Source organism: Sapajus apella, unplaced genomic scaffold (assembly GCF_009761245.1).
Source record: "Sapajus apella isolate SASKATOON/1434 unplaced genomic scaffold, GSC_monkey_1.0 scaffold4, whole genome shotgun sequence".
NCBI lineage: Eukaryota > Metazoa > Chordata > Mammalia > Primates > Cebidae > Sapajus > Sapajus apella.
The window spans coordinates 56,947,132-56,974,166 of NW_022436944.1; the positions used below are offsets into that span (position 1 = coordinate 56,947,132).

Sequence of the window (27,035 nt, forward strand, 5' to 3'; positions counted from 1 at the left end):
ACACAACAAAGAATTACCCAACAATGCACAGGACAGTCCCACACACATAACAAAGAATTACCCAACAATGCACAGGACAGCTCCACACACACAACAAAGAATTATCCAGCAATGCACAGGACAGCTCCACACACAACAAAGAATTACCCAACAATACACAGGACAGTCCCACACACACAACAAAGAATTACCCAACAATACACAGGACAGTCCCCCACACACAACAAAGAATTACCCAACAATGCACAGGACAGTCCCACACACACAACAAAGAATTATCCAGCAATGCACAGGACAGTCCCCCACACACAACAAAGAATTACCCAACAATGCACAGGACAGTCCCACACACATAACAAAGAATTATCCAACAATGCCCAGGATAGCTCCACACACACAACAAAGAATTATACAGCAATGCACAGGACAGTCCCCCATACACAACAAAGAATTATCCAACAATGCCCAGGACAGTCCCACACACACAACAAAGAATTATCCAACAATACACAGGATAGTCCCACACACACAACAAAGAATTATCCAACAATGCACAGGACAGTCCCACACACAACAAGCAATTATCCAACAATGCACAAGACAGCTCCACATACAGCAAAGAATTCTCCAACAATGCACAAGACAGCTCCACATACAGCAAAGAATTCTCCAACAATGCACAGGACAGTCCCACACACACAACAAAGAATTATCCAACAATGCACAGGACAGTCCCACACACAAAAAAAAGAATTATCCAACAATGCACAGGACAGCCCCCCACACAATAAATAATTATCCAGCAGTGCAGAGGACAGCTCCACACACAACAAAGAATTATCCAACAATGCACAGGACAGTCTCCTCACACAACAAAGAATTATCCAACAATGCACAGGACAGTCGTGGTGCTGACCTGGCATATGATGAAGCTGGCCAGGAGGAAATAGATTTTTCTCTCCCAGCAAAGTAGTAAACAGGCTTTCATGCATTCATCCACCTGGGAGCTTTGCACACAGGACAGATCCTTTCTCTTAAGTGTCCCAGGGCCAATCCTGAACCATGGAAGCCATCTTTGAGCATCACTTTTCCATTCAAAACCCCTGCAAGGTAAAGACGGGGGACTAAATAGGGCCCAAATAAGTGAGTCCATGCTTCGGAAACGCTGACCTGAGGATGTGAGGAAGGGGATGGTCGGGAGCTGAGTGGCAGCATGGGAGGAGGGCTCTTCCCCCCCGGTCGGCAGAAGGGCGGGTGTGACTGGGGTCACCGTGGCTGGACTGGGCGGATGCCTGCCCTCACACACAAACCTATGCTTTTGGAAGAAGGCCTGAGGCCTCCTTGAATGGGGCATTGTCTTCAATTTGAGAAGCCTGTGTGGGAGGAGACAGAGCACATCTTTGTGAGAAGATAGGTCTTGGAAAGTCCGGAGTAGACAGCATGAATCCAGGGGTTCTAAAGAATACTCTCTCCATGAAACTTCCATTCTGCCAGAAGAAAGAGGAAAAGACTCTAGCTGACTCCTTGTGATAGGGCCAACCAAGTTCAGTGTTGTATTTACTGTTCTAGACTTATTTTAACAAATATTCAGCTCAGAATGCGCCAGGGAGGGGAGGAACACACCTCCTGTGTCACAGGAGCTATACTGGGGACAGCCACCTGCGTCATCCCAGGGGACACTCCTGTGAGCACACTCACGTGAGCCCTGTGGAGCAGGAATTGTTATTCCCATCTTCACGGGTGACAACTTAGCTCAGAAAGACTGCAGTTTGCTCCAGGTCACAAAGCTGGTAAGTAGCAGAGTTGAGATTGGAACCCCCTTCTGTCTAATGGCAATGCTTCCTCTTTTGCTATTCTGCCTCACAGTGAAATGGAGCAGCACCTGATCCCTGATCCCTGACGTGTGTTGTCAGAAAATAAATAGCGCCCCATACACAAAAAAATAGAGAACAATAAAATATAACGTCGGAGGATGAACGCACGAGCATGGCTTGTGTGGGAGGGCATCTTGATCCTGGGCTCTTGGGGCTGTCAGCTGAGCATGACAATTATCCTGGCTTCATGGTAGCCTTTCAGAGGAGCTCTGAGTCCTGAACATTGGAGATGGATTCTTTATTTGGGGAGTGACTACATAATTTAACCATGTGTTACTCTTTTATTTTATCAAACTGGGATCCTTTAGGAGCTGAAAGGGACAGTATGAATAATTAGCTGTAGGACAACAGGTATAAACCGGGACTGTCCTGGGCAGTTAAGATGCATGGTGACCTCACTTATGGCTAAAATACAAGGAAGCCTTGGTGATTGCACAGCTTCCTGAAGAGGGAATGAGGGGCAAGGCTCTGGGCCTTGGAGCCAGCTGAGGGGACCACTGTATCCCCCTGTCTGACTCTGGGTCTCTGTTTCCTCATCTGGAAAGCAGCTGACAACGCCCCACTGTGTTAGTTATTTGTGGTGGTGTCACAGATCACACCTCAAAGTCTAGTAGCTTAAAACAGCAACATCGATTAGCCGTCCTGTGGGTTGGGGATTCCAGAGTGGTTCCGACTCCAGGTGTCTTATGAGACTGCAGTCAGGATGTTGGCTGGGGATGCAGTTGTCTGGAGGCTGCACTGGAGGAGCTGCTTTCCTTGTGCCCCTCGCTTGGCTGGCTGTTGGCAGGGAGCCTCAGTTCTTCTCCACATGGGTCCCTCCAGCAGGTAGCTCAAGTGTTCCATGACGTAGTGACCGACTTTCCCCAGTGAAACCATCCAGGAGAGCAAGAGCTGGGCAGAAGCTCACCTTTTCATGACTCTCAGAAGTCACACCACATCACTCCACATTCTATTTTTCAAAAGCGAGTCACTAAGTCTGGCCTACATTCAGTGGGAGGGGAATCATAGCTCACTGTAACCTTGAACTCCTGGGCTCAAGCAGTCCTCCCACCTTAGCCTCTGAAGTAGCTGGGACTATAGGCATGTGCCACCACGTCCTGCTCATTTAATTTTTTGTAGAAAAATTGTTTTGTCTTGCTTTGTTGCCCAGGCTGGCCTCAAACTCCTGGCCTCAAGTGATCCTCCCATCTCAGCCTCCCACAGTGCTAGGATTATAGGTGTGAGCCACTGCACCTGGCCTAGGCTTCACCTTTAAAGGGAGGAGTGTCAAATAATTTGTGAACATATTTTATTTGTGAACAAATAATTTGTGACCCTGTACTTAGTCAGTGTTCTACCCTTAGAAGTGAAATACTATGTGTAAGGTGTCCGCAGTACAGTAGTACCTGGCACCCATTAAAAACAGAATCTGGGCCCTCCAGGTTCCAGCAGCTGCAGTCCTGAATGCTGGTGGACACGGGCGGGGTCGGATGTCCAGTAAGCCTGAGCAGCCCTGCAGATAAAGATGAGCCCAAGTCACCTTTACAGTTGGGGCCTGAGGAAGTTAGGTCAGCTCTGAGGCTCCCCCAGATGTGGGACACTCCACAGGGCTCCGGATGGCCGCAGAGGGTCCTGCCTCAGTGTGGACATTCCCGTGCATCCTCCTGAAACCCTCTGCTGAGCACCCTTCCACCCTTTGGTGCCTGAAGCCGTGGTGGCTTGTTGTCCTTCCCACTTGGGGAAACCGGGCCTCAGAGCTACAGCTCAGAGGCCTACTCTGTGGACTATCCTTTCTAAGGCCTTGATTAAGTTTGCTTGTCTGAACACTGTGAGGTATTGGTACCTGTTTTAACTCTTCTAGTGACAAGCCATCGAAAACCTGAATTGGTGTAGGTAAAAGCATGTTGGGTTTTGCAAACTGAAAATACCTAGGGTTGGCTTCAACCACAGCTTCTGGATGGACCTCTGAAAGTTGTGTCTCTTTCTCGCTCTCCATCTGTTAGCTTCTATTCCTTGTTTCGGCTTCATTCTCAGACAGGCTGTTTGTCCCCTCAGGGTGGGAAAATGGTTGCCAGGCCACAGTGAATGAATAATCTCATTTCTATAAGTTCTTGCAAAAATGTCATTGAGTCTCATTGGTCCAATTGGATTAAGTCTGGGTCTCATGCCCACCTCTTAACGGGTTGGGAGTGAGGTGGAATGGGGAGGCAATGGCTCCCCAGAGGGAAGCGTGGATGCATGTGGGTGGCAAGAAACAGCTCTCTGCCATGGTACTGTTACCCTCTTTTACCAGTGAAGTGTTGACACTCAGAGCCGGCAAGCAGCTTGGCCAGAGTCTCACAGCTAACAGCAGGTGCAGACACCCTTCTGCCCTGCCCACGACGGTGAAGGACGAGGGTCTCACCACGGCAGTCCTTGGTCCTGGGCGCTTTTGCCGTCTTCCACTTAAAGCTCTAGGATGGACCAGCAGCTCTGGGAGTGACTGGGTTAAAACCCCACAGGCTGGAGGCAGTGGCGTGGGACAATGGCTCACTGATAGGAGACAGACATTCTGTCTCTCCTCAGAAACCCTTTGAAGAACTCGGCTGTCTGGACAACAAAAGTGGGAGCTTTTGTTGTCTAAAAGTTCATGTGACCTTTCCTTTCACCTTTTAGTGCTGCCTAAGTGTGAGATTTAAGTACAGCATTCTTTTCCCACGTGTCATTTTTCAGCAGTTAAAAACTCATCAGCTGAGGCCACACAGTTGGTGCTCCCTCCTCCACCATCCGTTAGAAGCTTCAGTGGAAGGGACTGATGCCGTCTCCAGATGCAGAGCGGGGCCATGGATTGAGCCACAGAGGGAGGAGGGAGGAAGGTCTCAAATTAGGAAAACAAGAAACAAGCGCTCTCCCCAAGTGAGCAGAAAGTCTGAGTGGAACAGCGCTGGTTGGAGCTGGGGGTGGGGCGTGGGAGGTGCTGTCAGCACTCCTTTGTGAGATCATGGAACAGGGCAGGAAATCTGAATCTGCTGCCAAAGAAAACTCGCTTTGCTTTTTATAAAAAGCCTGTTGAGCTTTCTTCACAAGGGAGCTGCTAGTGGGGACTCACGAATGGGCATGCTGGCTGCCAGCAAGGGTCTCCTGGCCAGCCCTGAAAGCCAGGGCCGCTCCACTTGCAGCCACACGCTGTTTCTGGGCTTAGGATGACCCTCCAGGTGGATGAGATTCCCTCTAATCTTTTTATTTCTGCTTGGGAAACCCCACACAGACCAGAGTCGGTCTCATGGTTTAAAAGGCTGCATGTGAAACATTTCCTTCCCTGGCAGAAATGCTGCTTTGAGCCACAGGCCTCCCTCTGTATCCTGTGAGCGCCGAGGGTACAGTGGCTGTGTGATGAACCTGGCAGGATGTCTCCTGTCAGGACAGTCACAGGGAGGCTGCCTGGGGTGGAGCAAGTGCAGGAGCCATGGAGCCAGACTGAACTGGGTTGAAATCCCAAGTTCAGCGACTTTCTAGCTGCATGGATACTGGCAAGTTGCCCGAGTTCTCAGAGGCTTGATTTCCTCATCTGTAAGGTGGGGAGCATGAGACCTACCTCATGGTGTCAGCATGAATCAGACAGGCAGATGTGGTGAAGGTGCTCTGTGCTGCCTGTCCATTCCCTCCTCCTCCTCTGGGTTCCTCTCCGGCATTTCCTCACCACAGCACCATTCTAAAGTAGTTGAGCCCGCTTTATTTTAGAAGGGGAGTTGGAGGCAGCCTGCAGGGAGGTATCATCTGGCCGTCGCAGTGACAGCTGGTGGCTGGTGAGGAGTCCACAGGCCAAGGGCAAGTGGCCCTGCAGACTCCTCAGCATCCCCTGCTGAGAAGGGGCGCTCAGAGTTCATGAGCTCAGCAGACAGATTCCTCCCCTCTCGCATGAGACCGTCCTCCATGTGGGTCTGCCCAGGAAGCTGCTTCCTCCCCAAGGGAAAGCAGCCACCACTGGTTCTAGAATCTAGATCAGTGCCACTCAAAGCACGGTCTCCTGACCATTAGCATCCACACCAGCTGGGGCCTGGTCAGAAAAACAACTGTGGGTTCCTCCTCAGACCTACTGAGTCAGAAACTCTGGAGGGAGTCCCAGCAGTCTGTGTTTTAGAAGCCTCCATGACTCAGTTGAGGAGCCACTGTGCTACAGGCAGGATATCCCAGAGAGGAGGAAAGAAAACCTCGGCCTCATTGCATATGGGCATCCGTGAGGCACTGTGGGACCTGAGGCCAGACTCCTAACTCTCGTTCTCACTCTACCATATAGTTGTTGTGTGACCTTGGAAAGTTCCTTTACCCTTCCTGAGCCTCTGTGTCCTCATCTGCAAAATGGAACCATCATGATACTTGTAGGGTTTTTGAGATGCATCAGTCTGTCCATTCTGGCAAAAGCCCACGTGGTCAGAGTTCAGGAAAGGTTGGTTCATCCTGAGCAAAGAAAACACTTGAAAAATTTCTTTTAGAGCCTAATAGCAATAATCATCACCATGGCGGCAGCCACCAGAGTAACTCATTATAGACTGTAGGTTAGGAAATACTATCTGTATTCTTACAGGGAGGTACTTAAGGCATCGCTTGCTAAGCGGTAAAGCCAAGTCAGTTTGAAAAAACAATCATTGTGCAATCACAAACTGAGACATTTTCAGGGTCCCAGTTCCATCCCCTAGGAAAATGTAAAGAGGGGAGTGGCTTCAACATGCTGTTCAGGGCCTCCGCCCTCATTCCCTGGAGGCTGGTAGGGACAGTGTGAGAGGCATCCTTCCCAAAGCAGACAAAGAGAAAACACATGGGAATGATAATTAAATGAATCCGTGTTTAAGGGACACTTAAGTGGATTAAAATCAATATGTAGTCATGTAAATTTTCGAAGCCATCCTTAATGTTTGGTGGGTGTATTTCTTTGTTTAAAAGATCAGGTTTGCTTGAAACCGGTGCCCCGGTGAAGCATGAGATAGGATGAGAGGTTCACGGGACCTGGAAGGCCACTTGCTCAGAGCCTGAAATGTTTACACTGCCTCTGACTGGCATCTCTGTACCAGAAAGGAGAAGAGGGGGACTAGATGTTTTTGTGTGATAGTCTCTTTCCTGCTGTCTTAGGCTGAGTTCCCTAAAACAAAATCCTGAGATAAGACATCATGTAAAATTAATTTGTTAGGAAGTGTTCTCAGGGGAATGGGAAGTAGAGCTTCAAAGGGAAGGAGGCCAAGCAAGGATGTGATATCAAGCAGGGTCCCCAGAGGAAGAAAGAAGGTGGATGACTTTGGCACAGTCTAAAGTGTAGGTTACACCTTAGTGTCCCAATCAGGGACAAGAGAGCACGGCTGAGGATTCCCCCAAGGGGATGTGAACGCCCAAGCCCTTCCATCTCTCCATGTTCCTGCAAAGAAGATGCCAGCTGCCCCGTGGCCATCCTGCAACAGAAGACACACAGATGCGGGCACCTGGGGAGTCAGTGCGCATGGCCAGGCATGGTAGAGACCCCTGCTTGGAGCTCCGTGATGCGGGATTTATATCCCGCTCATACTCTGCTGTGAGAGAGACGGTATGCAGTCAGTCCAGCCATGTGAAGCAGAACTGAAAAACAGTATGGAAAGCAAGACACATGAAAACATTTTCAAAGGAAGAAAAAGAATGAGCAAAACTGTCCTGTAGAGGAGAGAAATATTGAAAATGACATATGCAGACACAGAAAGTGTTGTTCAGTCAACTGCTTCTGCAGGGTCAAAGCATGGGAAGTAATCAGTAAACGCCAGTTCACCTCTCCCTCACAGCCAAGCTGAGCTCCTGACGTAATCGGAAGTTTAATACTTTCCAGCAAGTTCAGAACAAGCATACTAGATCTTAAGGCAATCTCATGGCCCTGCGGGTTGTCCTTTTTTTTTCTTCCCAAAGAAAGTAGTTTTCAAAAAAATGGCTATTCAAATTGAATTTAGAGCTTAGCCATTGCCATAACCAAAAGCATCCCTTACTATTTGTATGTGCTAGTTGTTTTAAACAGCTGTCCCATTAAGTGAAAAATGCCAAAAACAAACATGGGAGAAAGCCAGGATAATCCTGGAAGGCAGAGCCTATCTCCCTATGTTGTTCTTAAAAATACAAAAGAGACACCTGGCTTCATCGTTTAATTATATTAGCACGTCCTTCACTCAGGGCTCTTATAAAACTGCCTTGCAGTTCTGATTGCGTATTGATCACTGAGGTTCATGACATCGGGCTTGTCTTTGATGTGTGCATGATCAGAACTCATTAAGAGACAGCCCGTGCACCCCTCTGGTCCTCATGTGCATTTCCTAAAGCTTCAGCCCTAAGCTGGTGTGTGTTTCTCTGTTACATCAACTCCCAAGGCAATTCCTTTACATCTGGTATTTAATGGAAACGCTTCTGAGGACAGGGATATAGCCACATACCTCCACACCTGGCACAGTAGATAAGCTCACTCTCTGTTGAATAAGTTGGAGCCTTCTGCCTACTGAAGCCACAAAGGTCTATTCACAGTCTTTCAGTCTGATGAAGTTCTGAATAAGTAAACCCTCAGTTACATCAGGCAGTTTAGGAATGGTGTTTTTTGTTATTGTCATTTGTAGTAGCTTTTGATGCATGTCTTTGTATTAGCCCATTTTCACACTGCTGTAGCCAACTGCCTGAGACTGGTAATTTATGAAGAAAGAGGTTTAATTGACTCAGCTCCACAGGCTTAACAGGAAGCATGACTGGGAGGCCTCAGGAAACTTACAACCATGGCAGAAGGTGAAGGGAAGCGAGGACCTTCTTCACGTGGTGGCAGGAGGAGAGAAGGAGGCTGGTGGGGAAGTGCCACACGCTTTTAAACCGTCAGATCTCGTGAGCACTCACTCTCATGAGAACCGTTAGGGAAAATCCACCCTCATGATCCAGTCACCTCCCATCAAGTTCCTCCTTCAATTCAATGTGAGATTTGGGTAGGGCCACAAATCTAGACCATGTCAGTGTTCAAATGATGAACTAATTTTAAAGTAAGCACTGGTGTGACTCTGGTAGTCCAGGACTGGATTCCATAATTTAAAGAACTAGTAGACTAGTTAGTTAAAAGGAGAGTAAAACAATGATAATAACAATGAGTGTAAAATAGGACCTGTGGAGTGGGAATGGAGACAGCTGATGCTTCTCTGGTAAAGGGGGGCCGGTTTCGGCCCCTGAAGCAACAGCACCCCCATGCATTCATCATGTGAGATGATAAACGTCTTTCCTTGAACCAGTTGGTTCTTCTCCCTTCCCCCAGGCTGGGAACTTCTCCTTGGAGACAGCAGGGACTGTGTTACAAAGGCATATGGCCCAATGAAGAACACTGAGGCTACTTAATAATTATTAAATGAGAGCATGAACAAAGGAATGTAAGAAGTAACAGAAAACATACGTGTCTCACACATGAAAGTTATTCTTAGAAGCTGTCTTCCATTTGAGGCAAAATAAGAAGCACTTGTTGAACGAGTAGATGGCTTCCTCTGGGAGCAGCAGCAGGTGGGCACCCATGTTGGAGCCAGCCATGGTCTGTAGAGTTCATTTCTCTGAGTGCATGCCCCAGGGCACATGACACAGGAGGCTCCAGACAACTGACTCAAAGGCGGAGAGGACCATAATGCCAGGCTTCCTCAGTCCTCACCAGCATAAGAATCCCAGGGAAGGCGTTTTTTTTGTTTGTTTGTTTGTTTTTTTTCTCTTTTTTTTCTCACATACCCTAGGTCTCAATCCCTTAACTTCAAAAGTGGCAGTGGTCATTAGCCCTTGGGACCGGTGTTTCAAAGATTAGCATAGAACACTTGCCTTGGATGGTTCAAAATCCAGGTTTCCTGACCCTGCTTCTGCTGTAAAGAATCCCGCTGTGGAGGCTGGGGCCTGCAGTCTGCGTCTTTAACAAACCCATCAGAGAATGTCAATGCAGTTTTACTTTTGAGGGTTTTTAACTTGGGTGTTCATCAGAACCACCTGGGGAGCTTTCAGCAAATGCATGCCCAGGCCACATGCATTGATTCTGTGGTGACACAGAGGAGCCTGCATCTAGGTCTTTTTTACAAAGCTTTTCATAGGATCATCATCATCATCTTTCCAGCACTGTTATACAAATTGGAGAGACTCATGCCAAGGCGAAGGGCTTGGTGAGAGCAGCCAGGGTTTCTGTACCGTGATCAGCCTACACAGCTGGGCATGGCCTCTCTGGCTCCCACGTGGTTCCAGAGCACACCCCCTTAGGAACCAATGAAGAATGTTGCTTGTTAACAACCTTTGAAGGCTTTTTAGCAAAAACACAGTATCATATTGGGATTCATCTGTGGGAGTTTGCAGAACACATCAGGGGAGGGAGCTGAGAGCAGGGCATCCACCCGAAGGCGGTTCTGTGCTGGTCTCGGTAGAGGAGATTGGAGCTGACCTGTTGAGGCAACGAAGAGAAAAGGAGGAGGGATCTTCCTAAAAACGGATGCCAGTTTTTTAAGAAGAGTCCTGAGATGTGCTTAGCAGTAGCAAAATGGATGTGCCAACCAGAGGGAGGAGATGAGTAAGCTGCTGCCCCCAAGACAGGGCTCCATGAGCCCTCAGGGTGATCTGCAGAGACACACTCCAAGGGTGCTAGACGGGGAAGAGGTCCTCTCTCAAGCCCCGACCCTTCATCTGCAGCCAAAGGAAGTTCGGTAGCTGCCCCGGCCTCTGTTCTCAGTCCACAGCTCCACCAGCCCAGTTGCTTGTGCAGAGAGAGAGGATGTGGAGAGATGCTGTCAGCGCCCTCCCAGGTCCCCTCCACCCACCCTGGAGGCCACCTGCGACAGTTCCTCTGCAGGCTGAGCCCTGCCAATGTCTCTCTGGTTGGGGACTTTCTCTGGCTACAGGAGGGTGTTGCACCCAAGAGTCAGGAGGACTGGAAGTGTAGAATAGTCAACATTCCCCAAACAGTTCTCTACCAGGGAGAGACTCATGAGGTGGGTAGATGCCCCAGCTTTCTCACCTGTTGATAACTCTTCACTAGTCTCTCATGGAGCTCCCTGAGATCACCACCCAAAGAAACTAATTGCACCTCAGTGCTTGTCCCAAAGTCTGCTCAGATACAGGGCATGTGAACAGATGGGTCCTCAGTTCCAGAAAAGTGTGTACTTACACAGACAATATCTCTCAAATAATTTGGACAGAATACATCTTTTTCTGGAGGGCAGAGGGCATGAGGATGTTGGTCTTCCTGGGGTGAATATCATGTTTCCTGGGGAAGGGCTTAGCGACATAGAGGAGTGCTTCTCAAATGTCCATGTTTACAGAGGTTGCCTTCTAATTCATCAGGTCTGGGGTGGGGGCCTGAGAATCTGCATTTCTAACAGTGAGCTGGTCCAGGGACCACACCTTGAATAGCAAGTCCTTCACAACTTCAAGCTGCAAACCAGTTTTGAATGAGCAGAGTAGAAGGGGGTTTGTAGGTGAGAAGGAATACTTCACCGTGGGTACATTTCTATGGAGATTTCTGGCCAGGATTTTAGTAAGTACCTGAGCCTCTTCAAACACTTGACACCTGCGTAACCTTTTCATCCAAACACCATTCTTGAATTGTTTTTATGCCATGATGTTAAATTCTTTCCTGTCATTTCAGGGGAGGTCCCCACTTGTTGAGTTTTCAGTCAAGCTATAAGGCAAAGGAAAAGAGTGATAGAAAATAAAAATAATTTGATTTGAATTCTGAGTTTGTTGACTAAGAATTTGTAGCCTCTGGGGGAATTTTTTAAATTGAAGAATAGAACCCAGTTTTTACAAATCTGAGAATAATTCATTTGTGACTGTTTAACAGAAAGAAAAACTTCCTGAATGAACATCAAATGGTTTACTCCTTAGACTTTAGAAGGGGTGGCTTGCTGGTCTTTGTACTTTGGGCTTTCTGTTGTGACTGGTTGACTTAGATTTATTTGTTTATTTAGCTTCCTTATTTCGTATCCTGTGGGCCTGAAGAGGACAATCACCAGGATTTAGGGCAGTGTTTTTGTCTGTCTTCACTTTGGGGAAATGTAAAGATTAGCCCTAAACAGGGTTGATTCACTGCGCCACAGAGGGACATATTAGGAATGAGGCAGCTATTCAGGTGCTTTTGAATTTGTTTTGGTTTTTTAAAATGTAAGATTGTTATTTTTACTCACTTTAAATCTTTCAAAGCACTTTTTTGCTCAGGGCCAAGTGGACTGTTTGGGAGGAGACCTTGCAGTCTCCATTTGATCACATAATTGCTTCTGATGCCAGCTGGTCTGCAACTGCCAGTGATTGGCACAGGGTTATTTCATGTGCACTTCAAATTTCTTTCTTCCTTTTTTTTTTTTTAAGATAGAATCTCACTGTGGCACCCGGGCTGGAGTGCAGTGGTGCAATCCTATCTCACTGCAACCTTCAATTCCTGGGCCTACGATCCTCCCACCTCAGCCTCGCAAGTAGCCGGGACCACAGGTGTATGCCACCACATCTGGCTAGGTTTTATTTTTGTTGAGACAGGGTCTTACTATGTTTCCCAGGCTGGTCTCGAACTCCTGGCCTCAAGTGAGCCTCCTGCCTTGGCCTCCTAAAATGCTAGGATTACAGGTGTGAGCCACCCATACCTGGCCTCCAAATTTCACGGCCTAACTTGGGAGAGGAATTTTGCATTCGCAGTTACATGGTTCCTCTGCCTCAAACATTTGTTTTGACTGTAGCTTTTGCTTGCTTCACTGTTTTAAGCTTAGAAAGAACAAACTCAGAATAGTGTAGGCCTTAACTTCCAAACGGATATCTTGACAAAATTTCAAGGAAGCGACTGGCTTTGTAGTGCTTTCTTTGCCCTGCTTCCCCGAGTCCCCCACGTGCATGGATAACTACCTCTGGTTCCCTCAGACTGTTCGTGGCGAGCTCCTTCCCAACCCTGCCAGGCGTCGTCCATGTTTGTCATCTGTGCTAGATTCGGTGTGTGCTCTGGCTCCTTCAGGGTACTTTTACTTTATCTGATCTGCGTTCCCCGCCTGTTCAGGCTCCATTTCCATGAACGTTTTGGGAGGAGTGAGGAAGAAACCTTTGCTGCTCATTGCTGCATGTTCCCCACTCTGGCCCCCTCTGATCCATTCTTACATCACAACTAAAAATATTCTTTAAAATGTGAATCAGATGGTATGACTCCCCTGCTCAGAACCCTCCAGTGCCTTCCCTCTGTACTTGGAATCAAGTCCAAACTCCTCCTGATGAGCAGCAGCAGGGCTCTTCATGGCCGGGCCTTTCATCTGCCGCTTCCCAAACATGTGGCCTCTGGTTGGTTTCTGGAACTTACCATGCCCTTCCCCACATATACTGGTTCTTCTGCCAGGGGCGCTTTTCACTCTCCATTCGTGTGCTTCGCCCCTTCTTAGCTTGCAGATCTCAGCTAAATGGTACCCCCTCAAAAGGGCCTTTCCTCCACCTATACCAGGTATAATGTTGTTTGCCTCCTTTAACAGGCTCGTTGAGATATAGTTCAGATGCCATGCAATTCACCCTTTTAAAGTATAGAAGTCAGTGGGTTTGAGTATATTTTCAGAGTTATGCATCTATTGCCACAGTCAATTTTAGAAAATTTCATTACCTCAGAAAGAATCCTCATGCTTCTTAGCTGTCATCCACTTTCTCCTATTTCCACCAGCCCATGGTACCCACAAATCTTTCTGTCCCTCTAGATTTGCCTATTCTGAACACTGTTTATAAGCGGGGTCATTTACATGAAATGGAGCCAGTCCTTTGTGACTGGCTTCTGTCACTAAGCATAAGGTTTTCAGAGTTCATTGGTTTGTGGTATGTATCATACTTCATTCCTTTTCATGGCTGACTAATATTCCATTGTATGGATATACCACATTATGTTTATTCATTCATCAGTTGCTGGACATTAGATTGTTTCCAATTTTTGGCTGTTACAGATTATGCTGCTATCAATATTTGTTTACAAGTTTTTGTGTGAGCTTATGTTTTTAGTTCTCTTGGGCACATACCTAAGATGGGATTGCTGGGTTACATGGTAACTTACAACTCACTGTCAAGAAACTCCCAGGATGCATTTCAAAGCCACTATACTATTTTACATTCCCACTGGCAGTATGTAATGGTTCCAGTTTGTCTACATCCTGTCCAGCATTTGTTATTATTTGTCTTTTTGATTATAGCCATTAATGAGTATGAAATAGTGTTTCATTGTGGTTTTGATTTAGATTTCCCTGAAGGCTAATGATGTTGAGCATCTTTTCATGTGATGAGTGGCCACCTATATGTATTTTTTGGAAAACCTATTCAGATCCTTTACCCATGTGTTAGTTGGGTTACTTCTCTTTTTATTATTGAGCTGCAAGTTTTTAAAAATATATCCTAGATAAAGTTCCTATTAGACATAGTATTTACAAACATATTCTCATCCTTTGGATTTTTTCACTTTCTTGGTGGTGTCCTTTGAAACACATGAGTTTAAAATGTTGGTGATGCCCAGGTTATCCGTTTTTTCTTTTGCTACTTTTGTAATTATTGTAATTTGAGGCAGAGTCTCAGTGTGTTGCCCAGGCTGAAGTGCAGTGGTGTGATCTCAGCTCACTGCAACCTCCACCTCCTGGATTCAAGCAATCCTCCCACCTCAGCCTCCCAAGTAGCTGGGACTACAGGTGTGTGCCACCACACTGGGCTGATTTTTGTGTTTTTAGTAGAGACAGGGTTTCATTATGTTGGCCAGGCTGGTCACAAACGCCTGGCCTCAAGTTATCCACCTGCCTTGGCCTCCAAAGGTGCTGGGATTCCAGGCATGAGCCACTGTGCCCAGCCAGTTATTTTTCATTTCCTTTGAGTTTTTTATTTTTGCCATCACCTCCTGTAGGCTACATGTGTTGTGAAGGCCAGGCCAAGTTTGCCATTATAGCCCCCTCCCCTAGAACGGGGCCTGATAGGGGGCAACAGTCAGTGAATAGCTCTTCAACAAGTTAATGAATAAACAAAGCGGTTCTCAAAATGCAAAATTCTTCATTGACTCACTAAGCAACTTTCTGATGGCAACCGCTTTCCCTTTTCGGTCTCCAAGACAGAAATTCTTTGGCCCTGCTGATAGAAGCCCCATGTTGCACAGGGCAACTGTATCACTCATTGGAAATTGACACATCTGCCCTCTGACTTCAGTATTTCCCCAAGGAGCAGAGGATGGAAGTTCTTCACAGCTAGATCTGCAGTGTCATTCAAAAGCTGATGTCAGAGCCTGCATAGCTGGAAGCCTTAGGCTCACATCAAGGGCGGAAATGCCACTCAGCCTCTGGGCACACAGCTGCAGCTACCCCTGGTGCTGCCCTCTTAGTGCTACCCTGTACTAGGTACCCCATTCACTTCACCCTCTCTGCTACCATGTCACTGCCCCTCCCATCACAGTGATCCACCCAAATGAGGCAAATTCTTGACCCCCTTAGAGTCACCCACCCTAGAGTCACCTTTTAAAATATATTTGCTTTTTTATTTACTCCACCAGGCAAAGAGGGTGGCACCTTGCTACGAGCTCTTGGAACCATTTATTTAGGTCCCTTGAAGCCTGGATCATATTAAACCAATAGTTTTTCCCCTCTATTAAAATATGTTAATTTGGAGTCTTTGCTTACTAAATGCTGTCTCCTCAAAAATAGGGATCCCTTCTCTTTTTTGAGATGGAGTTTTGCTCTTGTTGCCCAGGCTAGAGTGCAATGGCGTGATCTTGGCTTACTGCAACCTCCGCCTCCTGGGTCCAAACAATTCTTCTGCCTCAGCCTCCCAAGTACCTGGGATTACAGGTGCCTGCCACCACGCCCAGCTAATTTTTGTATTTTTAATTGAGACAAGGTTTCACCATGTTGGTCAGGCTGGTCTCAAACTCCTGACCTCAGGTGATCCACCCACCTCAGCCTCCCAAAGTGCTGGGATTATAGGCATGAGCCACCGCGCTGAGCCAAATCCCTTCTTCCCTGTCATTTGTATTCTCCCCGTTCTGTGTCTGACATCTTGTAGCTGTTTGTTAGATGATAGGTAAATGAATGAATGAATGTACAGATAGATGATGTATAAGTCCTTTCAGAAACTTTGAGTATATTAAGACCTCAGGAAGGCTTATACTTGATCTTCATGTTGCCAACATTTTGGATACAAAGAAAAGCACCCTCACTATGACTTCTCAGATCCCATCTGCCTCTGATTTTTCATGATCCCTGATGGACTGACTATGTGGGCCCTGGGAGCCTCTTTCAGAAGTTTGACTAGGGAATCAACCAAACAGTACACCCTCAGCATCTCTGCTCAGGGATCAACAGGAGTGCTTGCTTGTGTGGCTTTATTTCAATGAGAGGTCCGTATTTTCTGAGTTATGTACTGTGTACTCTTCCTTGATTCAAGAGTACCATGACTTGTATTTGTTCTGACTCCAGGACTATTCCTGACAAACCCTCAGCCAAGAGTGTATCATCAGGGCCTGAGCAAGTGGCAGGAGACAAGGTATTGTGTGAATCTAGTACATGGAAGAGTGTGTCTTGACAACTGAGGTCTATAATTCATATGCTGTTCAATGACAAGCCTTTCCGCCACACCCATGTGTATTCACAGCACCACGTCATGTTCTGTAGGGAGATACGCAAGGGGGTTGGGTTGGGAGAAGGAAGTTAAGATTGAAGGAGAACATGCAGAGGAGCCTTGGGAAGGAATGTGCCCAGCTCACATCCTGGCTCCATCATTTACCAACTGGGAAACCCTGGGCAAGTGATACAACTTCGTATTCCAGTTTCCTCCTCATAAAACGGGAGTAAAGGGAAGCTATACATAGAGTTTTTAGATAATGGATTTCAAACATGTCCTGGCACATGGTAAACCATGACTAAGCAGAGGCCGTGTACTCCATCCTGCACACATCAGCAGTGGCAGTCCAGCAGTACTCCTATAAGACACACGTTGACTTCATTTCACAGGTAAGGAACTGGAGGCTTATAGAAAGGATGGTTAATTTCCCTGACAGCACATTGCTGGTGTATATCGGAGCCAAGAATCAAAAATTGGGACACTAATGCTGAAGGTTATACACTCTCTATGCTGCAAGCCTAGGTGTTTTTCTTCATGGACAGGAGCTTCATGGCTCAATCCCAAAGGATTCCCCTCTGGGAATACGACCGTCTGTTCTAGTAAGGTTCAGGCTGACTCATCACTGTGTGCCGCCAATAAAGTGTTTGCTGAGAGTGTTTTCTGTTACCTCACTGGGCCTCTGCTCACCTCTGACACCTCAGTTGATTAGGGAATTTGGGATGAAGTACTTCCAAAGTTAACCTGAATTCTAAATTAACTAAGTGAGCTAATGTGGAGGCCTCTTTTATCAGCCCACAAGGATCCCACTGTTGTGCCTGGAAGAAGGAAAGGGTCTTAGAGGAACGCAAAATTACCAGACCAACAGTCAGATACGGAAACACGAGGGTCGTCTTCTGTTTAACAAACACATGTGAGAACTAGAAAGTTGGAAGTCAGACTTCAGACTCTACCTAGCATTGAGCATAAGCAGGTCACTGACCACATAGATATTTTGTTCCCGAAGACTGCTGCATTCACGGTCAAGTAAGGCCTGAGTCTAGACTGACATCAAATGCTTGTATGATTGGGAGGAAGGAGCCCGAACAGGCTCATTAATTTCATCATTTGATTCTCCCAACCGCTGCACGTTACAAATAGGGCTGGAGCCTGGCTCTATTGGCCAAGCTTCCGGGGCTGGGACAGCCAAGGTATGTCTGGAAGAGAGAAGGTCTTTGCCAAGGCAAGCATCTCCTGTGCCAGGCAGACCAGGAAATGAGCTGCTTCTTGCAGCCCCTTCATTGGAATCCCCCACAAGCCAAGGCCTATTCATTTAATAAGCGCAAACTCGGGAGCTACTAAATGCCAGGCTTGGTGCCAGGAGCTGAAAATTCAGAGATGAGCGTGTATAAATCAAGTATGCCTTTCAGCACTATGTTTCTAAAATGTTAACTGATGACTTCCTGCTCCTGAGAGTAATGTGTAGATGCTCCTTGAATTATGTTGGGGTTATGTGCTCATAAACCCATAGTTAGCTGAAAATATCATAAGTGGAAAATGTATTTAATACACCCGACCTACCAAACATCATAGCTTAGCCTAGCCTGCTTAAACGTGCTCAGAGCAATTCCATTAACCCGCAGCTGGGCAGAATCACCTGGCAACACAGCCCACCGTAGAGCATCGGTTGTTTACCCTGGTGATGGCATGGCTGATGAGGTGCTGGGGCTCACTGTGCTGCCCTTGTACAGTACTCTTGAGAGTATCGTACAGCTTTCTACTGAACCCCTATTGTTTTTGCACCATCAGAAAGTTGAAAAATCTTAAGTAGAAGCATTATAAGTCAGGGACCATCTGTATGTTAGTAGAAATTTTTAATGGAATCTTCTGTAACCTTCAGCGAGAAGCCATAAGAGTGTTGAACGTCCTTGCCAGGCAAGGAAAAGTGGGACTGGGGAAAAGGCCAGTTATGTGAATCCTCTTAAAATAGGGTCTAAAATTTTATAACAAAAATGTCTTTTAGAAGTTTTTATTGAGACTTTGCTTGAAATATGAAACTAAAAATGATGAAAATAGTTTTATCTTGCATTTATTCAGTGGCACTCAAAACATTGTAATGGTAATTGTCAGAGATATCTTAGACCCAAGGCAAAAGCTTATTTGCTTTATTAGAGTCTTTAAAATAACAGTGCCCTGACTTCTGAAACAAAAGAAGGAACTGAGTATTGGATAGGCAGCTTTGGGATGTGGATTTTCCTACAGTTTCATAAGATAACATCCTTTACTTCATATTTTGTCTGGTTTTTGGTACAATCACAAAAGGATCATTTTTACAATGGCCAGTTTTTCCTGAGGGCTTTTCTTGATCTTTTTAATTTAAATCTTTGTCTTCTGAAGCATCTTAAAGTAGTATCCAGGAGAATTTTGATTCCTTCAACAGTTAACTGATCTGACTACCAGATCGATTTATCAGCAGCTTTGCAATAGTTTTATCTGTTCATTAATTTCATGAAAATCTTAGAGCAAGATTTCTGTTTCACTCTGTATTTGATTTGCATAGTATGGTAATCAGATAATCAGATGTCTACCCTGTCTGGCAGTCAGGGACATTGGATAGACAGTTTGTTCACTGGTCCACATTCCCAGTCAACTGAGAGTCTCATAACCATCAGCCTTGATAAAATGCTACTGTTAAGTTCTCTAAGTTAAAGCCAGTGCAGGAAATGATTGGAACATGGAAGGAATCAGCATAGGAGAAGCCTGTTCTGGAATCTCTTCCATATGCCTCCTGGTGGATACCAAGTGCCTGGCAGAGGTCATAGGCAACCCCCAACCAGAGCACTCCCCACTGACATGTTGCCTAGAGCTGGGGACAGCTTAGTTTAGCCATATCTCCCCAAAATTTGTATTTTTTTTTTTGAGACGGAGTCTTCCTCTGTTGCCCAGGCTGGAGTGCAGTGGTGTGGTATTGGCTTATTGCAACCTCCACCTCCCGGATTCAAGTGATTCTCTTGCCTCAACCTCCCCAGCAGCTGAAACTACAGGTGTGTGCCACCACACCTGGCTAATTTTTTTTGTATTTTTAGTAGAGATGGGGTTTCATCATATTGGTCAGGCTGATCTTGAACTCCTGACCTCGTGATCCATTCGCCTTGGGCTTTTATTTTTAAATGAATTGATTTTTAAAACTGAATCCATTTTTAAAATGGGATTTTATTTTTATTTAAAAAATTACATTGTGGGTCTGTCTGTAACTCTTGGGTACCTGCCTGGCTACCAAGAAGACATGTGGCTCCATGATGACCCCGCTTTATAAGGTTGTGCCCTGAGCATGATCTGAAACCAGGAGAACAAAGTGGGCACTGCTGTTGCCTTGAATGAAGGGCTCCCCTAATGGGGGAGGCCTTGCAGCCTTTACAAACTACAGTTAGGACTGTTTGCTCTTCCTTAGTATGAATTTAAACAAGAATCACAAATGTGAGCTTTCCCCTCATCCTCCTTCCGTTGCCTCCCCCCACCTGGGGGCAGATGCCCAGGACTTGCCAGTGGCTCTTGGTGCCAGCAGCCTCCTAAGGGAAGAGTATTATCTGAGGTCAGATTCACCAGAAGCAGCACTCGAGATGGATTCTTATAAAGGGGATTTACTGGGAGAAGAGGAACCAAACAGGGATATGGGCCCTGCTGGAGTCTGCTTCATTGGAACTTTAATTGTACAACAGAGTTGGTCCCTTCAGTGATGACATGTCAATCAGAGGCTACGAAATGCCTTTGGGGAAGGTGTCATAACTTCCCAAGCAAAGCAACTCCATTAAAGCTGTTGCACCTGTCTAGTAAGGGGGTTCTCAGTGGAGCACCCCAGCACTACACAGGAAGTCGCTGTACTTGCCAAAGTCCATGCCCTGATATACCTCTGGGCCTCCTTGGAAATCACAGTAGTAGAAGAGGGGGTAGAGAATTAAGAACATGTGGTCAGGGCAGTTTACATGGCCAGTATAAACGGCTGTGGTGGGGGTGACAGGCGGCAGAAGGGTAACGCGTGACATCTCCTCCTGTAGCACCATCCCTGAGCACAGGAGTCATGAGCCACAAGCTCAGCTCTCTTGTTCCTAGAGATGCTGTCTTTGCTTTACTCTTTTGGCCCATCCTCACCAAGATCCAACCCGAATTTTGAAACTTTCATTTGACCGAGTGAGGTGGGAGCCCAGGAATAGCTAAATAGCTAAATAAATGCTGGTATAAATGTTATTTTCTAGTATTTTGGAATTAATAAAAATAAGGTAGCTGATCAGCTTTTGAGTAATCAAAAGTACTGTTATCTTAGGTCAAAGCTAATTAAATTGGTGTTTCCTCGAGTTCTAGAGTAAATTTTTGAAGACATATATTTCACACGTGAAAACCGAATAAGTCTTTGAGGCAATGAATCCTTTTTTTTTTTTTCTTACTCTGTCACCAGGCTGGAGTGCAGTGGTGCAATCTTGGCTCACTGCGACCTCCGCCTCCCGGGTTCAAGTGATTCTCCTGCCTCAGCCTCCTGAGTAACTGGGACTACAGGCGTGCGCCACCATGCCCAGCTAATTTTTGTATTTTTAGTAGAGATGGTGTTTTACCATGTTGGCCAGGATGCTCGATTTCCTGACCTCGTGGTCTGCCTACCTTGGCCTCCCAAAGTGCTGGGATTACAGGTGTGAGCTGTCATGCCCAGCCAATAAATCTTTACTTCAAGAACAGATAGTGCTTTGACTTAAAATTAAAGCCTCTCTCCTGGTTTGAAAGGAATTCCCACTGAGTACTAGGCATTACAAGAGAAATTGGGAGCAGAGTTAGGGAAGCATATAATATGTGTGTATGTGTGTGTGTGAGATACACACAGATACATACACATTTTTATATATTTGGGACACACTTGAGAGTAATTACACAAGAATGACAGACATGAACCACGACCATCCGAGGAAACCAAGAGGTCACCCTAGACTTCGGTTTGCTGCCTCTGATGTCCACAGGCGGATCAGCCAGCATTCAGGGTAGTGTCTATTTGGGACAATTGTGGGTGTTGCTTCTGGCGGCAGGAGTATGCAGAAGAAGATGGTAGTGAAAAGCCACCTATGGTGAATCTTTAATATCATGCAGCCCTTGAGACAGCATTTGAGAAACTATTCTCTGGTTTTCCTTATTGAAATTGCCAATGCCTGCTCTCTAGGTTCTAAGAGCAGCTCCCACACTTGCCATCACACCGCCCTGTAAATATCTGTTTTTCTGTTGGGAGGTCCCCATTCTGAGCTCTGAGCTCTGCAAGGGCAGTGACTAACATCTTTCAGAACGGCTCCCTCAGTGCTGAAATGTGGCGTGTGATATTAGATCTCAGCTCCCCAGCGGATGCCATCCATGAGTGTTTGGGGCCACGCAGAGGAAGAAAGCCTTGGAGGAAGGGCTGAGGAAAGCTGCTGCTTGACCGTGAGGACGCCGTAAACAGAGGCGTGGACGTGAGGGAAGGCAGGGCGTGTGCAGAACAGTAGCATGTGTGTGCTGGGGGGCAAGGGATGGACGAACAGTAGCAGGAAAGGATGGGCCACAATGGAAGCTGGGATTAAGATTTGAGACTTGATTCTGTTTGCAGTGGGGAGGGACATATTTTAAGAAGTTTCCTTTGGCAGCCAGCCGAGTGAACTGAGGGAAGGAAAGCTCATAGCAGCAGCTCCCAAACATCGCTGCCCAGCAAAACCACTTCTTTTATCACTCACTGTATGTTGAAAATGCTCATCCCAGACCCTGCAGTCTCTGTGTCTACTCAGAGGAGACCCATGCAATACAATTAGAGTGTGACCCAGGAATCTGCATTTTTAAAGAGGCTCCCACGGTGATACTAACGCAGGTGATCCCAGGTCTCTGTGTGAATAGCACTGTCTAAGAGCACGGAGAGCTGTGAGAAAACTGAGCATCATTGAGTTAGTTATCTCGAAGACTGGATGCTGAAAAGATACATTCGAGTTTAGTTTTATGTTTGTGTATCTCTTTTGTTTGATTGCATTTGGGCTTTTGGGGGTTTTGTTTCATTGCTATTTTCTAAGCAAAGGTGTATGGATGTTTAGCAAACAAAGAAACAAAAATATACAAGTTATTAAGTTTCCAGCTGAATGAACTTTCATGAAATGATCAAACATGTGTGACCAGCATGGAGAACTGCCTTCCACTTATTCCACAATTACTGTCTTGATTTTCAGCCCCATAGACTAAGGTGATAAAAGTGCATTTTTGGTGCATTTGATAATGTTCATGATGTATTAGAATAATAAGATATGCATAGCTGGATAATTTAAGTAGACATATTATGGTAAATGCTCATGTATTTTTACCAGTTGAACAAACAGTAAAACATTTTTTTCATCCACCTGTCTAAATGCCTTGAAATGTTAGTTTGAGGTGAGATGTGCATCTTAGAAATTGGAGGACCTCTGTACCTTCTCCTCCAAAATCTGTAAACATACTGTCTCCCCTTGGAAGTCCTGATTTGCTTTCAGTGACTCTGAGAAGCCCTGTGGTTTGTGAAGAGCCTCTTGGCTTTCCTTTAACCTTGGTTGGAAGCCATGTACCCAGGTGGAAAGACAGCAGTTCCCTACAGCCTTTGTCTTCTGGCTCCCTCAAGCTGCCGTGTGCAGAGTCTGGCCTACGCTGGCTACACTTGGAAACCTCTCCTCTCCCTTGTACCCGCCCCACACCCTGGGGAGACTTGGCGGTGGACAGCCCAGCCCTCACTGCTTCAGGCTTTAGGAAGAAACCCTCTCTTTTCTTGGTGTGATATTCTTAGAGTTTGTCTTTCCTAAACCTCCAGGATCTGAAAAGGCAGGATTAGGGTGTGGGCTCAGGAGAAAGGGATCAGGAAGGTGACAGAGTTGCCTTTTCATCCAAACCTTAGGAGGTCTCCAGCTTACCCATGGCCCAGCCCAGGTCACCAGGACCACCCTAGGGTTTGAACCCAAAGCATTAGTTAAGAATGAAGAGAAGTTTTGTCCTCTTACCTGTCTTCCCAGGGAACCCATGGGAAAGGTGGGCAGCTGGAAGAGGGCCGGAGACAGCCGGGTCAGGGCACCTTGTCCCGCCGGTGCCTGCTGTCTGGGCACTGCTCCAAAGGACTCGAATGCCCTGTGGGGCCTGCTGCTGCACACCTGCCTGTCATGCAGCCAGCCCATCTGTTGGTGCCTTTTCTTTCAGGAAGAGATGGGCATCTCCTGTGAGCTGCTGGAATCGGACTTCCTCAAATGCAGTGTGGGATTTCCTTTCATGAGGTCAAAGTCAAAGGTAAGGGACACAGACAGGGCCCTTCCTCGGCAGCAGGCCCCCAGCCCTTCCCGCCAGCCACCAGTTCCACCACTGCCTCCCTGAGGTGAGGTGTCCTCCCACACCCTGCCTCCCGTCGCAGCTGGGGCGGCCACTGCAGCCCTGACACGCTCCTGTCCCTGGCAGTGTGCACCAAGGTCTACTCCAGAGGGGCTGCATCATGTGGTCTTTCTCTTTGATTCACATGATGTACCCCAAATGTGAAAGTGAGGGACACACCACGGCCTTTGCACTTTGGCAGGCACCATTGAGTTGGCCTTCCTAAAATATTGTTTTTCTGGGACATTCTGTACCTCTTTGAGTCCCCAAGACAACACAGAAGAAGATGTGGTCTGTCACCTATAGTCCTGACTCTGTCACTCCCTTGGGTGCTCAGTTTTCTGAAGAGACCTCTCAAAATTCTCAAAACGTAAATAAATGTATCCCACTTCATTTGTTAAAAGAGTAATGAAATTCAATCACTTTGGTATTGGTATGGAGACAGATTTTCTAAGTTCAAATAGTATATAATGTGCCATCATTGTAAGGAGATACAAACGTAGGTAAAAATACGTGGTGTATGGAGGCAGAACCAGGACCTAAAAGACCAAATCTACCTTTGAAAATGGAAGCTATTTTCCCTGCCATGATTTGAAGGAAATTTCATATTCCTTTTTTCTGCCTTTTTTTCCCTTAAAAAAGTGAAAGCTGGCCAGGTGTGGTGGCTCATGCCTGTAATCCCAGCACTTTGGGAGGCCGAGGCAGGTGGATCAGGAGGACAGGAGATTGAGACCATCCTGGCCAACACAGTGAAACCATGTCTCTACTACAAATACAAAAACAATTAGCCGGACGTGGTGGCACTTGCCTATGGTCCCAGCTACTCGGGAGGCTGAGGCAGGAGACTCGCTTGAACCTGGGAGGTGGAGGTTGCAGTGAGCTGAGATTGTGCCACTGCACTCTAGCCTAGGCGACAAAGTGAGACTCCATCTCAAAAAAAAAAAAAAAAAAGGTGAAAATGTCATCTACCTGGGTCATACAGTCAGATCATTTTAATCTCCAAGGCTCTTTGGTCCCAGTATCTAGCAGCTGTTTTGTAAACCGGTGGTGAGAACGTTCTGGTGATGGAGAAGACTTGGTCATTTCTTAGCAAATCGCTTGAACCCATAAACCCCATTGAATGCACCTGGATCTTGGACTTCCCAGCCTTCAGAACTGTGAGAAATAAATGTTTAAACCACCAGGCTAGGATAATTTGTGATAGAATCCCAAACTGACGAGGGCAGAAGGTGTTAACTTTCTCACTATTAGGGTCAGCGTTGTTCAGTGCTGTGCTCGCCTCTCACCCAGGTTGTAATCTCGTGAACCTAAAAATCATGTTAGTGTGCCACTCCCAGCGTGAACATCCTGTGATTTGGGGAGCACTGCCCCAAACAAATGGCCTTTACCCTGTGCATGTCAGGAATGTGGGAGGAACCCCTGGGTAGGGGTTACAGGACCAGGCTCTACCACACACTATGTGATCTTGGCCAAACCACAGTGGCTCTTATGCCCACAACTCCTCAGGTTTTTTTCTGCCTCTGTTCCTCGTTCTGTCCACATTCACCCCAGGAGGAGCAAAACCCCAATAAGGGGCTGCCCTTGGAAAATGGATGAATACGTCAAGTCTTGCTAGCCTCCAGGTAGGGTAAGCGTGGAGACAAGGGAGGACGACCCCAATCCATGGACGCTGTTGCCTGTAGTTATGTATGTGGCACCTCTCCACACAAATGTAATTAAAATCCTTTGAGTAACAGATACTAGATTTAATTGAAAAACTTGTAACAGTTTCCATTTCATTTTAAACTCCAGCCTATGTCACATACCAGACCTAAGATGTGTCTTTCTCTCTCTAGCAGAGTGTTAAATTTTGTCAACTTTTTTTTTTTTTTTTTTTTTTTTTGGCGATTAGTCTCTCTCTGTCACTCTGACTGTCAGGCGGAGTGCAGTGGCACAATCTCGGCTCACTGCAACCTCCGTCTCTTGGATTCAAGCAATTCTCCTGCCTCAGCCTCCCTAGTAGCTGGGATTACAGGAACCCACCAGCATGCCCAGCTAATTTTTTTTTTGAGACGGAGTTTCACTCTTGTTACCCAGGCTGGAGTGCAATGGCGCGATCTCGGTTCACCGCAACCTCCGCCTCCTGGGTTCAGGCAATTCTCCTGCCTCAACCTCCTGAGTAGCTGGGATTACAGGCATGCACCACCATGCCCAGCTAATGTTTTGCATTTTTAGTAGAGACGGGCTTTCACCATGTTGACCAGGATGGTCTCGATCTCTTGACCTCATGATCCACCCACCTCGGCCTCCCAAAGTGCTGGGATTACAGGCTTGAGCCACCGTGCCCAGCCCAGCTAATTTTTTTTTTTTGTATTTTTAGTAGAAACGAGGTTTCATGATGTTGGTTGGCCAGGCTGGTCCCAAACTCCTGACCTCAAGTGATCCACCCTCCTCAGCCTCCCTAGTGCTGGGATTACAGGCATGAGTCACCGTGCCTGGCCAACATTTATTAACCCTCAAAATAGTGATAGAGCTGAAGGAAGTGTGAACATTGGAATGTGTGTTGTTTTCCGGGCTGGTAATGCCACTACTTTCCTCTCACAGATGCTGGGACCTGTGGCAAGACTGACTAAACCTGGGGGCTGGGGGTGTGGGAGCAGAGGGTGATTCCCGGAGAAAGCCCAGCAAGTCACCCAGCAGAGACGGGGCTCCCTCTGTCTGCAGCCCACGTGCACTCCCATAACTAGAACAAATTACCATGGGCTGGGTGGTTTAAACAATAGACATGTATTTCTCACAGTTCTAACAGCTGAGAAGTTCAAGGTCAAGGTGCTGGCAGGTTCAGTTCCTGGGAAGAGCTCTCTTCCTGGTTTGTAGATAACACCTTCTCTATATCTACTCATCTGGCTTTTCCTTGGCGTGTGTGCCTGGAGAGAGGGAGAGAGATTTCTTTGTCTTTCCTCCTGAGTGCACTGATTCCCTCACGAAGGCCTCACCCTCATGAACTCATTTAAACCTAATTACCTCCCAAAGACCTCACCTCCACATACCATCACATGGGGGGGTTAGCCTTCCAAATATTAATTTGAGGAGTGGTAGGAGGACACAAACATTCAGTGCAGAAGACTTTTCAACACTCTTCCAATCCTAACCACACGCAGGAGAACGTTTCCCATCATGCCAGCATATCTTTAACTCTTCTCTATCACTAGCTCATCTCCCTTTTCAACGAAGATGGAGAAGATCTTATGCTCAGAGGCTTCCATAGGCAGAAGAATTCAGCATTGCTCT

The 27,035-nt window shown here is 46.7% G+C and overlaps 1 protein-coding gene across 5 annotated transcripts in view; it reads left to right on the forward strand.

Annotated features, from left to right (window-relative positions):
* ITGA9 (integrin subunit alpha 9) overlaps positions 1-27,035 on the forward strand; it is a 366,875-nt gene that overhangs the window by 247,793 nt on the left and 92,047 nt on the right. For all 5 annotated transcript variants that reach the window (XM_032270221.1, XM_032270232.1, XM_032270249.1 and 2 more), the window contains one exon: positions 23,601-23,687. In XM_032270221.1, coding sequence (XP_032126112.1) covers positions 23,601-23,687 — 87 coding nt within the window. The remainder of the gene's footprint in view (positions 1-23,600; positions 23,688-27,035) is intronic.